The sequence below is a fragment of the Neovison vison genome, chromosome 2 (genome assembly GCF_020171115.1).
Source record: "Neovison vison isolate M4711 chromosome 2, ASM_NN_V1, whole genome shotgun sequence".
Taxonomy (NCBI): domain Eukaryota; kingdom Metazoa; phylum Chordata; class Mammalia; order Carnivora; family Mustelidae; genus Neogale; species Neogale vison.
The window spans coordinates 155741431-155755665 of NC_058092.1; the positions used below are offsets into that span (position 1 = coordinate 155741431).

Here is a 14235-nt window from a genome sequence, read left to right on the forward strand (position 1 = left end):
GTGGGTTCAACCTCTGCCTTCAGCTCAGGCCATGATCTCAGGATCCTGGGATCAAGCCCCACATCGGGCTCTCTGCTCAGCGGGGAATCTGCATCCCCCTCTCTCTGCCCGCCTCTCTGCCTACTTGTGATCTCCGTCTGTCAAAAAAACAAAACAAAACAAAAAAAAACAAAAATAACTTCATGTATTAAAGCGTCATTCTTTGTGCAGTAGTAAAGTTTCATGGGTTTGATAGATGAATGGTGCATTCATGATTACAGTATCGTACGATATAACTTTGCCACCCTAAAAAAGATCCCTTGTGCTCCACATTTTCAACCCTATCTCTGTCCCTCCCTCCTCCTGAACCCCTGGCAGCCACTGATCTTTTTACTGTCTCCATAGTTTTGCCTTCTCCAGAATGTCATACGATTGGGATCATACGGTATCCCTATAGCCTTTTCGGATTGGCCTCTTTCATTCAACAAAACGCATTTAAGATTCATCCATTTCTTTTCAGAGCTTGATGGCTCATTTTTTAAAATCACTAAATAATGTCCCATTGCCTGGAGGTACCACTATTCGCTTATCCTTTCTTCTTGAAGGACATCTGGGTTGTTTCCAGCTTTGGGCTCTAATGAATAATACACAATAAACATCCGTGTGCAGGTTTTTGTGTAGACATAAGGTTTTATCCGAAGCACAAGGGCCCTTGCAGTTCCTGTCTCTGAAGACGGGTTTCTCATGGCCTGAAGATCCAGGATCAATCCAAGAGGGACTCTCAGGGGAGCTCTGGTGTCAGCTGAGCTTGGAACGCGGACTGCTGTGGCCATTTGCTGACAAGTTGATGGGCTGGAAATCGAGGGTGCTGGAGGGATCCAAGGTCATCTGGGAGGTGATTGAAGATGACTGTTTGGATTCTACTTACCTGGAGCTTCCTCAGCTCGTCAGATCCACAGAGACGGAAATCAGCAGGATGGTTGCCAGGAAGGGGCGTGGGGGAGGGGGAGCTGGAGCTGGGTGGGTGCAGAGTTTCCGTTTTGCAAGTTCTAGAGGTGGGCGCTGGTGACGGTCGCAGGACTTAATGTCACCGAGCTGTATGCTTACAAAGGATTAAAATGGTACCTTTTACGACAGCCCAGATGTTCGCGCTACAACCGTGCTTGGTGGGAAGTTGGGAGAGTCAAGCTCTGTTAACCCACCCAGATTTTCCTCCGCCTACACTCCCAGCTCTTTGGGAGGCCGGGCACAGGAGGGATGTGCATCACCACTGTACCCAAAGACCGACCCAGGGAGGCCATGACATGAAAACTGTCCAGGCTACTCCTTTTCCACCTCCGACCCCGACCAGGCCCCCAGCAGGTGGGTCCCCCTGGGCCACACCTGTCTACCTGTGTCCCTGCTCCCTGAAGCTCCCTGATAAGGCCCCGGGAGTGGAGACCTGCTTCCTGGACAGGCCCTGCCCGTGCGGGGGGCACTCACTTGGCATAGGCTTTCTCCAGCAAGGCGCTCCAGAACTCTCGGTGGTCGGCAGAGTGGAGGAAGACCAGGCGGTCCTTGAAGGTGGGCAGCCGGTCATCGACGACCACGTCCAGCCACTCGCTGTGCTGCCAGAACTGTCGGCCAAATCACGGGGCTGAGTTCCAGGGGAGGCCAGCCCTCCAGTAAAGCCTTGTCCCTTGTCCCTTTCTTCTGGAGGTAAATCTCACGCGGCTTCCATGATGGGCCACCCAGACTGTGGCCACCGAGCCACAGGCGGAGCCTCCCACCTGCCACGGACACGGGCTTGAAGACCCTGTGTCGACCCACCAACGCCATGGGCCGATGGGACAGGGTCCCACAAGACACTGCGGGGTGGGCTCGTTAGCTCTTTGCTCTGCTGAGGGAGGGGCGGGCCGTGGGCTTGTCCTGCACTTGCAACAGTTCTCTACACCCCCCAGTCAACCAGAGGCCGGGGTTTTAGCTGCCCCTTCATCTTCCGTTCCCTCCTTTTTTTTTTTTTTAATATTTTTAAAATTTATCTGACAGGCAGAGATCACAAGCAAGCAGAGAGGCAGGCAGAGAGAGAGAGGGAAGCAGACTCCCCGCTGAGCAGAGAGCCCGATGCAGGACTCGATCCCAGGACCCTGAGATCATGACCTGAGCCAAAGGCAGAGGCTTAACCCACTGAGTCACCCAGGCACCCCTTCAGTTCCCTCCTTGACCGGGGGTGGAAACTCTACCGCTGATTTGTTTTGGCCATTCACAAGAGAGAGAGATAGAGAGAGAGGCTGTGGCGGGGCAAGAGAAACCTTGTGCCAGGCGTGCAGACATGAGGTGAGTGTGTGTGCATCAATGTGTGTGCGTGTGTGTGTCCACGTCCCTGCACATATCCGCGTGCCTGCGTGCATGTGTGTGTGAGTGTGTGCGGGTGTGTGCGTGTGTGTGCGCGTTCCTCCTCATTCAGCAGGCCTGAGAGAGACGCTGAGGTAAGAAGAAGGAGAAAGTAGCAAGAGGGGAGCAGACGCAGGGGTTCCGGGAGCTGCTGGTTTCCAGCTTGGGGGGAACATTCTGAGCCCCAGTCAGACCAGACCACCTAGCGTCTGGCTGAGGTTGTGCGTTTGAAGGAATATTTATTGGGCTCCCAGCAGCGGGCCCTAAGGGTTATGCTGGGAGGCCGCACGGCATGGGGCACTACCACCGGTCCCAGCTGGGCTCCCCTGTGGGAGCGTCACCCTCCCAGCAAGTGTCACTTCAGGCTTTCTTGGGGGCATTTGGTACTTCGGGTTCCGCACATGCACTACAGGGGTAGAGGCTCATGGCCTCAGGGCTTCCCAGAGCAGGTGCAGAGTTGGGGCTGGCCATCGCGGGCGAGCTGGCTCAAGGGATCCTGAGATGGCCCAGCCCGCTGAGCTGACCTCCTTGCAGGCTCACACCTGAGCTGTGGCTGAGGACAGGAGAGAAGCGGAGAGGGGGGCCTCACTCCCAATGCCCCGATTCCCAGATGTCAGCGTGTCACTGACGGGTCCCCGACGAGGCCTGTGCCGTCCTTCCTGTGCATTTAGAGGTGACCCCATGACACAGCATGGTTTGGGGTGCGGCTCTCACACAGAGAGGTCATTCCTTCCAGGATGACCAGGCAGCTTAAGAGGCCCCTGGCGTCGTGCTGGGTCCCGAGAGCTAATGCGCAGGCCTCTTACCTGGAAGTGGAATATTCCGGCGTAACCGGGTCCAAAGCTTTGGTCCTGGGGGATGACCCGTGCCAGAGCTTTCTTGTTCAGCGTCAGGGAGGCGATGGCAGCTAATAGCCAGCAGTCACCTGCAGAAGGAAAGCCACGCGTCACAGTTTTCATTGCCAATTCACCGTGAATGGAAAATTCTATGCCGGGAGGGGGTGGGGCGTTCAGGAGATGACCGCATCTTTTCCACATTTAAGGAAACGGACGGAATACCAGCAAGTACGTCTGTCCTCCCCATCTGCCTCCCTTTCTGGCTCTCGCCATGCCGGGTTTACCACGCACACCTGTCGTGGTCCGGGGGTGTCCGACATCGGCTCTGTGCTGTTCCAGAGGATTCCCCGCCACAGGGCCAAGGCTGCAGGCCTTAGCATCAGTGGGGGTGCTGCAGCTCGAGAACCTGGGGTCCTCGTGGGGTCAGGGAGTGAGTGGGTTTCTGGGACGGATGCCTCCCCAGAGCACAGAGTCGGCGAAATCAGAGATGAGAGCGGCTTTGGTTACCGCTCATTTTCAAGGTCTGCTGATGTCTGCAGCCGTGACCTCACACTGACACACGGAGAGGACAGCTCCGAAGGGAAGCCAGACATCAGGTGGCACTGATCGGGGCTGTGCCAGCGTCTGGGACGCATCCCCTCGCCCGCCCTGAGGCTGGGATGGGCACCCCTTGTCACGGCTGCCCAGGGGTCCTGTGCAAGTACCCATCCACCAACGGGACCTCTCTGTCTCATCCCAGATCCCTTGGTTGGCAGTCAGTAACCTCACCGTCATTGGAACTCAAGACCCGGCACACTCAGTGCGGCTTCCTTGGGGTTCCCGTTTCTGGAAAATACCATAGAGCCCACGAGCCCTGTCTGATAGTGTGCGCAGGCAAGAGGGACTCGCGGAGGGCCTAGCATCAGGAAAGTGACTCACAGGGTCACCCTGCTTCTGGCTTTCCCTAGGGTGTGGGCAACGGGGCACATACCACTGGTTCCTCAGGCGTCCACTGCTCCTAGCTAACGAGCAGTGATGAGGAGATGCTAATGAGAAGGGAGCCAGAACCTTCCAGGATCATTTGTTCAGCAAACCTCACAGAGTGCCTCCCGGGTGGCAGGGGGGCAGTCCCTGCTCTCAGCTCTGGGGTGGTCCTGGCGGGCCAGAGTCTGGGCAGGGGTGGGGGCCTGCTGTAGGCTGATGTCTTCCCCGCCCTCCAAGTTATGACTTGGCCCAATGGGTGAAAATGCGTTTCTTTTCCTAGAGTGCAGCAGCTCAGATCTATTCAGCCGGGAATGTTCTGAGCTTTTGAAGGGGGGATTCAGAAGCTGGTGCTGTTCGTGCGATGTAAAGCAAAGAGAAAAAATGCAACAACAAAGCAGTATTGCTTTATCTCTCTGCTGGGCCCGTGGGGGGCATGGCATTGGTCCTATCAGTGCTACGGCCAGAAGAGGCTCCCTCTGAAGGTCAGTTCGTGGACAGCAGGGTGGGCATGTAGGGAGCCGACGGCTAGCAGGGAGGGGCCGGTGATCATGTTGGTGGTGCTCTAGCTCTACTTGGGGTGTCAGGCTCACAGCCCTTCATTTTATTGTCACCCTTCATAGTTTAAATGGATGCTATGTACGGTATTTGGTAGTAATAAAAATGTTACAAAGTGGGACCCCTGGGTGACTCAGTTGGTTAAGCGTCTGCCTTTGGCTCAGGTCATGATCCCAGGGTCCTGGGATTGAGCCCCCCGTTGGGCTCCTGCTCAGCAGGGAGTCAGCTGTTCCCTCTCCCTCTGCCCTCACCCCTGCTCATGCTTTCTCTATCTCTCAGATCAATTAAAAAAATATTTTTTTTAAGTGCTACAAAATAATAGTTATAATCAACACCAACTAAGGTTAAATATGCAGTTGTAATTCCAAATAGACATTTGCACTCATGCCACAGACCAAAACATTGAAACACAAAGAGCCTATACAACGCCTTTCTATCGAATAGCAACATAGGGATGGGAGGGCGGTGAGGGGAGGCAGAGGAAGAGTCTGGAGGGAGAGATGAGAGAGGGGATGAGGAGGAGGCAGGCAGAGTCTCCCAGAGCAGGCTTACCCCCAACAAATGAAGACCGATCCGAATGTAATTTTTCCCCAAAGGTCTAAGTCATAGTTAGGATGTGTAATTCCATCATCTGTGTACAGCTGACCCTTGAGCAACAAGGAGGGAGGGGCGCTGAGCCCACACCCCGACCCTGCCCACAGTACGAAATCCACGTATAACTTCTGACTCTCCCGAAACTCGACAGCCAGTAGCCTGCTGTTGACCAGAGTCCTTACCGAGAACATAAATACAATTAACACATATTTTGTGTGTTCTCTGTATTCTGTACTGCATTCCTACGATAGGAATGCGATGAAAAGACAATGTTAGTGAGACAATCATAGGGAAGAGAAAATCCATGGACAGTCGGATGCTGTGTTATCTCCCCCCCAAAAAAAATCCACGTATAGGGGGCACCTGGGTGGCTCAGTGGGTTAAGTCGCTGCCTTCGGCTCAGGTCATGATCTCAGGGTCCTGGGATCGAGTCCCGCATCGGGCTCTCTGCTCAGCAGGGAGCCTGCTTCCCTCTCTCTCTCTCTGCCTGCCTCTCCATCTACTTGTGATCTCTCTCTGTCAAATAAAAAAAAAATCCACGTATAAGTGGACCTGTGTTGTTTGAGGGTCAGCTGTATCCCTCGATGGATCATCAACTATCATCACTCTAGGTCTGTGCCTCTGGCCTCTGTGTGTGGCGCGGCTGGTTGGTGAGCATGGGGGCTCCAGTAGGACCCACTGCAACCATTAGACCTTAGTGGGAACTCAGCTGCAGGCCGGGCCTCATAAGCTTGCCGCTCTGCTGGTGGTTTTTTTTTTTTTTTTTTTTTTTTTTTTTTTAGGAGGTTTTTTTGTTTTGTTTGTTTGTTTTTTTGTTTGTTTCCCACAGAATAAAGATAGACTCAGTCCAATTTTGGACTAAATCTGACATGCCAGACCCACCTAAACAGACTCGGGGGGCACTCTCAAGGCCTATTTTAGGAAGGAGACTGTGAAGCTCCCAGAGGGGGTCCCCCAAAGCCCGAGCCCCCTGGAGGGCAGGGTGGCGTAATGGTTTAGAGCAGGTTCAGGTGCTGACTCCAAGCTGTCACTCGCATGACTAACGCTACTCAGCCTCCCTCTGCTGCGGTGTCTCCTCTGTCAAATTGGAAGGGTGACCGGGACGGTGACCTGGAGACCGAACTAATGCATGCGAGTATGAGCTGTGTCATGGTGCAGGGAGCCGGACAAGCACCGCGGGGTGGCTCTGTTCTCTGTGAACCAAGCCCCACGCGGCAGGCGTGTCCGTCCCCGGGGCCTGAGAGCCCAAGGAGCCCGGAGTCCAGGGGGCTCCATCTGGGGAGCAGACGGGCAGACTGGGAGGGAGGACAGGAGGAAGTAGCGGGTGGTAGCGGGGACGTTCCCCCAGACCCCGTGCTCCTTGGGCTTCCGGGGGGTCCCATGCTGCTCTTGCTGTGGGGGGCAGCTCCGAGGCCCCATCCTGCTGACCCCCGGGGTGCTCGCCCCACCCACCCCCCTCCGGCCCCCCCCCCACACTCACCAAGCTCCCCCTGGCAGATATCGGTCCTGGTGGCTCCTCCGAGAATGAATTCTGGGTTTTTCACTATTTCCTGGAAGAACAAAGGCGTTCCTGTGATTGCAATGTGTGATTGGAGCGGGCTCAGGGTTTCTCTCCTTTCTGGGAGCAGAGGGCTTTTTCCCGTATCCAATTCTTTTCCCATGGAGGGTGCCAGACCTGGGCCTGGCTCTGGCCGATTCCCCCCTCGAGGGAGAGATCCTGCCTCCTGGGCAGCCCCTCCACACCAAACAACCATCTCCTGCCATGCCCGGTTGCAAAGCAGGGCCATGAACTGAAGATTCCCATTGCCGCTCAGGCCCTGGGCTAGCATTCGGGGCGGGGGGTCAGTGTGGCGGTGTGGGGTGTGAGTTCGAATCCTGACTTTCCACTGCAGGCTCTGTACGCTCTGTGGGCTTCAAATTCCTCATCTTAAAATGAGGTAATACACATACCACGGACCAGTGCCCAGGATCAAACACAAACTCATGCTCACCCACCCAACTCCGTTCGTTTTTAAATTATGCATCGTGTGTATACGTACATACATGTGTGTTTATACACAGACATATACATACACATTACATAGCGGGAGATACATGCGTGTGTCTCGTGCAACTTAACCTCAGTGCATCATAATATTTCATTCTATATTGCCCATAATTATATTATTATGTGTACATAATTACTTACATATACTTATAGAGAAACATGCATAAAGCATTAACACAAGAGTGTTTGAAAGCGATTATGTAAAATTCATATATTCTTTACGTTTCCTTGAGGCATCAGTCTCTGTTCCTGGCAGGGGCTAAGGCAAAGAGCGAAAGAGAGTCCCTGCCCTCCCGAGTTGCTGAGGGACTTGGGGACCAGACCATAGATACATGTCCGGACATGGGTCCCACAGCAGCAAGTACCAGGATGGAAAGTGACGGTGTGGGACGGGGGCTGGGTGAGCTGGAGCCATCAGGGAGGGCCTCTCAGGGACATGGACAGTTGAGTAGGCAGTCCTGAGTGGGCCAGGGGAGAGGAAACAACAAATCATCAAGCATGGAGGAAAGTTCTGGCAAACAGCGGCTGCTTGGTCATTTAACAGGCTCCGAATGAAGGTGGAGTGAGATGCCTTTCCCACCTCTTTCCAGAAACAAGACTGGAGGCAGAAATCCTTACCAGCACCTGGGTGGTGCCCCAAGGGACAGCTCTGCCCTGAATGGTCTTCCTCAAGCTCCCCGGGACACTTCTCCTCTGGTCTCTGTCCCAAGGTTTCAGCAGGAGGATGGCGATTTCTTCACAGGAAGAAATTTTGTCTTAAGATGAAGAGCTAAAGGGTAAGATGATGGGGTTCGCTCTGCGGCCCCCGGGGTGGGGTCAGCCTTGTGGAGCAATGGCCGTCCCAAACGTCTGCCCAGATAGCACTGCAGGGGCTTATTTGTGTTTCCAGTATTTCAGCAAACCGGGCCAGGAGAATCTGTGAACCCTGCCATCGGCTCCCCATAAACTCAGACGTGACAAAGGTCCGACTGACACCCTGAGTGCCGGCTCCTCCACCTGGCTCCTCCAGGTGTCTGGGAGCCATGACACCGGACGACCGTTGTCTCCAGAATGACAGGCAGGGCCATGGACGGTGATGGGGGCAGCTCCTCTGTGTCAGGCTCCCCGGTTTGTGCAGATCCTTTCACGCGGCGCTCTCTCCATTCCTGGAGGCCCATCCCCCGGGTGTTTGCAGGTGGCTCCAAGCCAGGCCAGTGGAAAGGTGCAAACCAGGAAAACGTGCTCCTTGCAGGAGCCGTCCCTGATCCGCAGAGGGCTCCGGGCCTGCCATCTAGCTTCCCCAGGCTTGGTCTCCTTGGACCAATGTCCCGGGACATTGGAATGTCTGCCTTGGACATTCAGGGCCAGGTGCACAATGCACATTGGAGCCCCTGCCCGCAAGAGCTTCCCAGGAGCTCTGGGAAGAGCTTCCCAGGGAAGCTCTGGGAAGCTCTGGGAAGCTCTGGGAAGCTCTGGAAGCAAGAGCTTCCCAGAGCGTCGTAGGGCCCTAGACAGCCGAACTCCCCCCGCCATGGCCCCCATCCCTGTCGTGGATGGAAGATGGACTCTGGAGCTGGCAGATCCTGCCCAGCAGGCTGTGACAGACGCCAGGCCTCCCGGAGGCCAGATGGGCTGTGGGCGAGGAGACCGCCCCCCCAACGCTGCCCCCCATCCCTCCCCTGCCTTCAGCTGGCCCAGCCCGCCAACCGCACCAACTGTGCCGGCAGCTGCCACCGCCTCTTGGCTCCCCCTCACAGCTAGCTGCTCTTGCCCAGGAGAGTTTCATCCCATGGCCTCAAACTGCAGACGGATGGAGAAAAGTGCAAAGGAGAAAATCTGGAGGTTCTCATCAAGTCAGCAGGAATTGGCTACCGGGGCTGCGGTGGTGGGACGGCCCGAGGCGTGGTGGACGCAGGGGCCTTTCCGGTGCTCCTAGGAGTGAGCGAACCTGCGTCCGGTTGCCAGGTTCCGTGAATGTGTGCGTGTGTGGCCGAGCTGGCCAACAGATGTGGGTCTCCCGCCCAGGGAGCGTGTGACTCCTGTAGGCAAGCACCTGTATGGTCCCCACGTCTGTCTTGCACACGGAGTGGTTCCGCGTGGATTCTGGATGCATTGCATGGGTGCCGGGGCCGTCCCACATGTGTGGGGGGCCCAGAGGTACGGTTGTTCTTACGAAATGCTGTTTGGGGGCTCAAGGATGAGGGTTCCCTGCTTCAGTCCTGTGACAGGAAGATTAGAAGCGTCTTGACAAACCTGGAGTGAATCCAGGCCAAGGACTAAGCGGCCTGGAAAGTTCCCTCTTGGGGCCTTTCTAACAAGTTGGGAGAGACTGGGTGGGGGGCACTGTGAAGGCGCGTGGGGACCCGGGGGTGTCTCTGGAGGCACAGGGGGAGTAGCAGGGTCATCTTACACAGAGGCAAGGTGCAGGGTCATCTCAGCCACAGGCCGCCATGTGCACAGGCTGCCAGGGGGCCGTCAGCCTGGGCTAGCAAGGAGCTATCCCGGGTTTAGGCTGAGCAGTTAGGGAGGGAATTGCCTAGAAGGAAGCAGAAGGATGCAGGCAGGCGGGGAGTCGAAGAGAAGGCGGCCACTTCCTTAGCAGAGGAAGTCAGGTTGTGGGTCTAGGAATTCAGGCCCCTGGCTGGACTGCACCGTGGCTGTCTGGACTCCAGACCCGCTCCTCCCCACTCCGACCCACAGCTCGTTCCATGAGGCCTGCTGAAGGGCAGTTCACCTTCTCTCCCAGCAGAACCTGTCGCCCCACCCCCACTGCAGACCCTCAAGCTCTCCCCCTCAGTGCACACCTTGCCCTGGGCTTCCTGGAGGGTGAGCCCGGTGGCCCGGTGCCCTCTGCTGTCCCCTTGACTTTTCTGATCCGGCTGCTCCGGTGCTCACTCCCCCTCCCGGGAGCGCAGCTGTGTTTGACAAGAAGGTGGTGCTGCGGGAGGGCACCCCGCCCCAGGGTCCCACTGGGCAGCTCCCCACTTGCTGCCCAAACAGGCAAACCCTAGTGCCGAGAAGATATGCAAACAGCACCCAGGCCCCAAAGGCCTTCTGGAGGGACACTGGCAACCGTACCCTTTCCTTCCTGCGGCCTGCCCACCCGCTTACCAGGGGCCCCAGACCCCGTCATGCAGGAGAATCTCAATCCTGACCCCCATCAGCCTCCCGCTCCCAATTTCACACACGTCTGTAAGAAGTCTGCAGAACGCCTAGCCCTCAGATTGCAAACAGATAAGTGTGTTTCTGGGAATGAGGACAGAAGGGACCGTCTCAGGGGCACGCAAAGTGACAGGCAGAACAGTTCTGAGAGTGAGTCCGTAGGAAGGACAGCAAGAGCAGACCTGAGTTAAGGTAAACAAGGAAAGCATTTTTCCCCTGGCCGCGGATGGAGGGGCCCGAGTGGATGGTGGCCTCACCCGTCCTTTGGGGCAACCCGAGAGAGATCAACAGTGGGGAGGTCCACCTCCTAGAGCTGAAATCTGGGACTCTGGACTCCCTCGGGGGCCCCAGGGCCCTCACTCCACTGCACGAGTGGGAACAGTGGCATTGTTCATGCTGGCCTGTGTGCACACAGCTTTCCTGTAGGAGAAATTCCAGCTTTGGCAAGAAGGGGAATGGCAGGCAGCGGCAGAATTACAGGTTAAGCCAGGGGGTGGCAGTGCAGACCGCAAGGCAGGTGCCTCCTCCTGGTTACCATTAGAGTAGTAGTGACCACGGTCACGGACACTTACGTACTGGCTCCTTTCTGCCGGCTCTACACGTTAACAAAGTAATCCTTGCAACAGCCCTGCAGGGAGGCAGCATTATGACCCCCGTTTTGTGGAAGAGGAAAGTGAGGCTGTGGGAGGCACGTGGCTCGGACCCTCCCAGTAGTGGGGAAGGGTTCGGCACGTTCCCTCTGTTGGGGGTGCCGAAAGAGCCACCTCTTCCAAGGTCATGGCTTTCGGGGTACCGCATCCTGTGACTGATCCGGGAGGGGCACAGACACAGGGGTTGCTGTCACCTCGACATGAGACGACTCTGAGGGTCCATCCCAGCTCCAGAGCACCGCGTGCAGCTGGCTGAGGGCTTTATGGGACCATTTAGGGACCGTTTAGGACAACCAGAGCCTCCTCTGCCCACTCCGGCTCCCCGTCCAGCTGCAGGTGTTCATCCTGACAGCATCCGTGCTAAACAGGTTCATGTCCTTACGGGCACTGCTTGTGTGGGCTCCGGAGAGGAGGTCATGGAGCCGTTGTGGCATTGCTCTGGGGTGGCACCTGTCAGAGCTATCGTGACATCAGCTGCCACCTGCTGCAGACGGCTGCTGGATGCTGGGTCTACACTGGTCGTTACTGTTCCCACTTCCCTGGGGAGGGGACAGAGGCTCAGAGAATTTAAGTGCTAGGACCACCATCAAGGGACCAATCAGTGGGAGGGTGGGACCAGCACTCAGGGGCTCACCTTTCGTCCAGCCCTCTTTGCACTCTCCTTGTCCATAGCAACCTGCACTAGGAGCCTGCCCGGAAGGTGTCCCCACCTGGAAGGAATGACAGCCCTGTGGCGCCTGGGGTGGGCGGAGATCAGGGCCTGACTAATCCAGCACAGCAAATATTGACTCCAGCTGATGCCCGAGGACCGTCCCCTCCAGATGGTTGGGGGTGGGACAGCTTGGACGCTGGCTCCCTTCTGGGAAGGGGGATGCGTGGCTTGGGGAGAGAGGCCCTGCTTCTGAGTGTTCCATCCATCCCATGGGTCCTGAGCACTTGTGGCATGACTGTCCCTCCACGCTGAGCATCCGGGCTGCAGGCAGAAGCCATGGGACGCCCCACGTGTATCCCGGCAGCCTCTCAGCACACGGGGCAAGACTGCCTCCCACCCTGCCTCTCACTCACCTCTTAATGACAAGCCCATCTCTGGCTCTGGGCCCCAGTCCTGGGCTCCTGCCAGTGGGAGGCAGAGGGCTGGGGGTGGGGCATAGCCAAATGCCCTGGGCACAGCCCTGTTTCCCTGGCTTGCTGGTTGATGCCCCCTGGGTGCCAGTCTCTCTGCAAATGGCACAGCATCTTGACAGGAGACCTGGCAGATGTGTGTGACAGATGTGTCTGTGTGTAGGCCCCTGCCTGGCCCCTCCTCTCCTTGCTCCCCTCTGCCATGCTGCTGAGCCCACACCCCTGCCTGGCACCCCCGCCCCTACCCCGCCACTTCCTCTTGCACTCACCCCTGGCCGTTTCCACACGAAGGGGATCTGGGGCCTCTCACTGTAGAAGAGAGAGGAGTTGTTGGCTGGGAAGTCTGCATCCTCAAAGAGGACGCCCTTCTGCACACACGCCTGCCTCAGTTGCTCGAAGCTCTGGCCGGAGGAGTGGGTGATGCGGGAGTCCTCGGGAACTGGGTGCTTCTGGGGCCCTGGGGCCCTATAGAGGTAAGGCATGGCTGTTCCCCTGCTGGTGGGCAGGTGTTCCCCTGTTGGTGGGAAGCAAGGTGAACGTGCCAGTCGGGAAGGAGCCGGCTCAGGGAAACCAGGGCTCGGTGGCCCTTGGCCTCTTCCTGTTTGCCTGGGAACCTCCCTGCGAAGGCTGAGATGAGGCCCGCCCTGGTGGCAAACGTAGAGAGAGCTCTGCCCTCCCCGGCGCCAGCAGATCCAGAGGGAGCAGTCAGCCTGGGAGGACTCCAGGCAGAGGCGGCAAACTCTTAATGCACTGGGGAGAGTCCGCGGGAGAGAGAGGATTGCTTTATGGGAAAAGAGAGCAAGAAACCAAATCGGTCAGCATTTGCTTTGCGGGAGGAGAATGTACACTGTGTGGTCCTGAATCCCATCCGAGGTCAGAGAGCTGCAGGGTTTGTAGTCAGAAGGGAGCTTAGGGAACCATCATGGCACTGAATACATGAACAGAGCTTACCCAGCGCTCTCTCCAACCACCTCATTTTGATTTAGAGCAGGGGTCCGCTAACTTTTTCTGAAAAGAGCCAGTTAGTCAATATTTTCAGCTTTGTGGGGTTATATGGTCTGTGTTGTAACTACTCAAGTTTTTGGGTTGTAGCACAAAAGCAGCCATGGATGCTATGTGATGAATCAGCATGGCTACGTGCCAATAAAACTTTATTTACAAAAGCAGCTGGGGGGCCGGATGTCGTCCAGTTGGCATGTGGCGGCTGACCCCTGATCGGGTGGACTCACAGAGGACGCCAGCTCCTCCTCCAGGGTACGGACGCCTCTGTTCTCGAACATTCCAGGCAAGAGGTGTTGGGAAACATTTGCAAAAGCAGATATCATATGAGTAAAATTCTCTGTCCTGTAAAACTCTACAAACAGGATTTCACATTTGAGAAGAAATGAGGTTTAGAGGTTGGAGGCTAAAGTTTAATAAAAAATATTAGCCGCCGTGTAGTATGCCTGGTCTTCTAAGCACCTTACAACGACGTTTCTGCGGTTCTCCAGTCACGGTGGGTGTCGGAGGCACAGGGCCTTGTGTTAGTGGGTTAGTTAAAAGCCCATGACATGAGTTTTATAGGACCTCCAGTTCCCAGGAATGTTCCTTTAGTTCCACACACTTCCTGTCGAGTGGATCCTGCGTGTTGTGTTTCATAGAGAATGCGTAGACATCGACTGGTGACATCTGGGGAGAACTCCTAGGTTTGCCTGGGGTGACCGTGAGCAAAGAAGCCGTGCCTGTTTTCTCGGCATGAGTCGGGACAACGGGGTCTCCTAGGGCTGCAGGGGATTATGGGATCAAAGCAGCCTGTGGAGTCTGGGCAGGGTCAGCGGCTGTGGATTCCTCCCATCCCTGTCCTCACTGTCCCCTGCCCCATCCCACAGACACAGGCTCTCCTGGCATGACTGCGCAACCTCTTTTGTTGCGTCTCTTTGTTTGCACAATAAAAGGTTCTGGAATGATTCTGTGCCAGAAATAGGAGAGCTGCCCG

At 56.3% G+C, this 14235-nt stretch overlaps 1 protein-coding gene across 3 annotated transcripts in view; it reads right to left on the reverse strand.

Annotated features, from left to right (window-relative positions):
- The window catches only part of CAPN9 (calpain 9), a 39367-nt gene extending 26625 nt beyond the window's left edge, over positions 1–12742 (reverse strand). For 2 of the 3 annotated variants that reach the window (XM_044236547.1, XM_044236546.1), the window contains exons 1-4: positions 12530–12742; positions 6781–6850; positions 3159–3277; positions 1462–1595 (exon numbers count right to left, since the gene is read on the reverse strand). In XM_044236547.1, coding sequence (XP_044092482.1) covers positions 1462–1595; positions 3159–3277; positions 6781–6850; positions 12530–12742 — 536 coding nt within the window. The remainder of the gene's footprint in view (positions 1–1461; positions 1596–3158; positions 3278–6780; positions 6851–12529) is intronic. The other variant, XM_044236548.1, reaches the window with a different exon arrangement.
- Positions 12743–14235: the final 1493 nt, after the last annotated feature.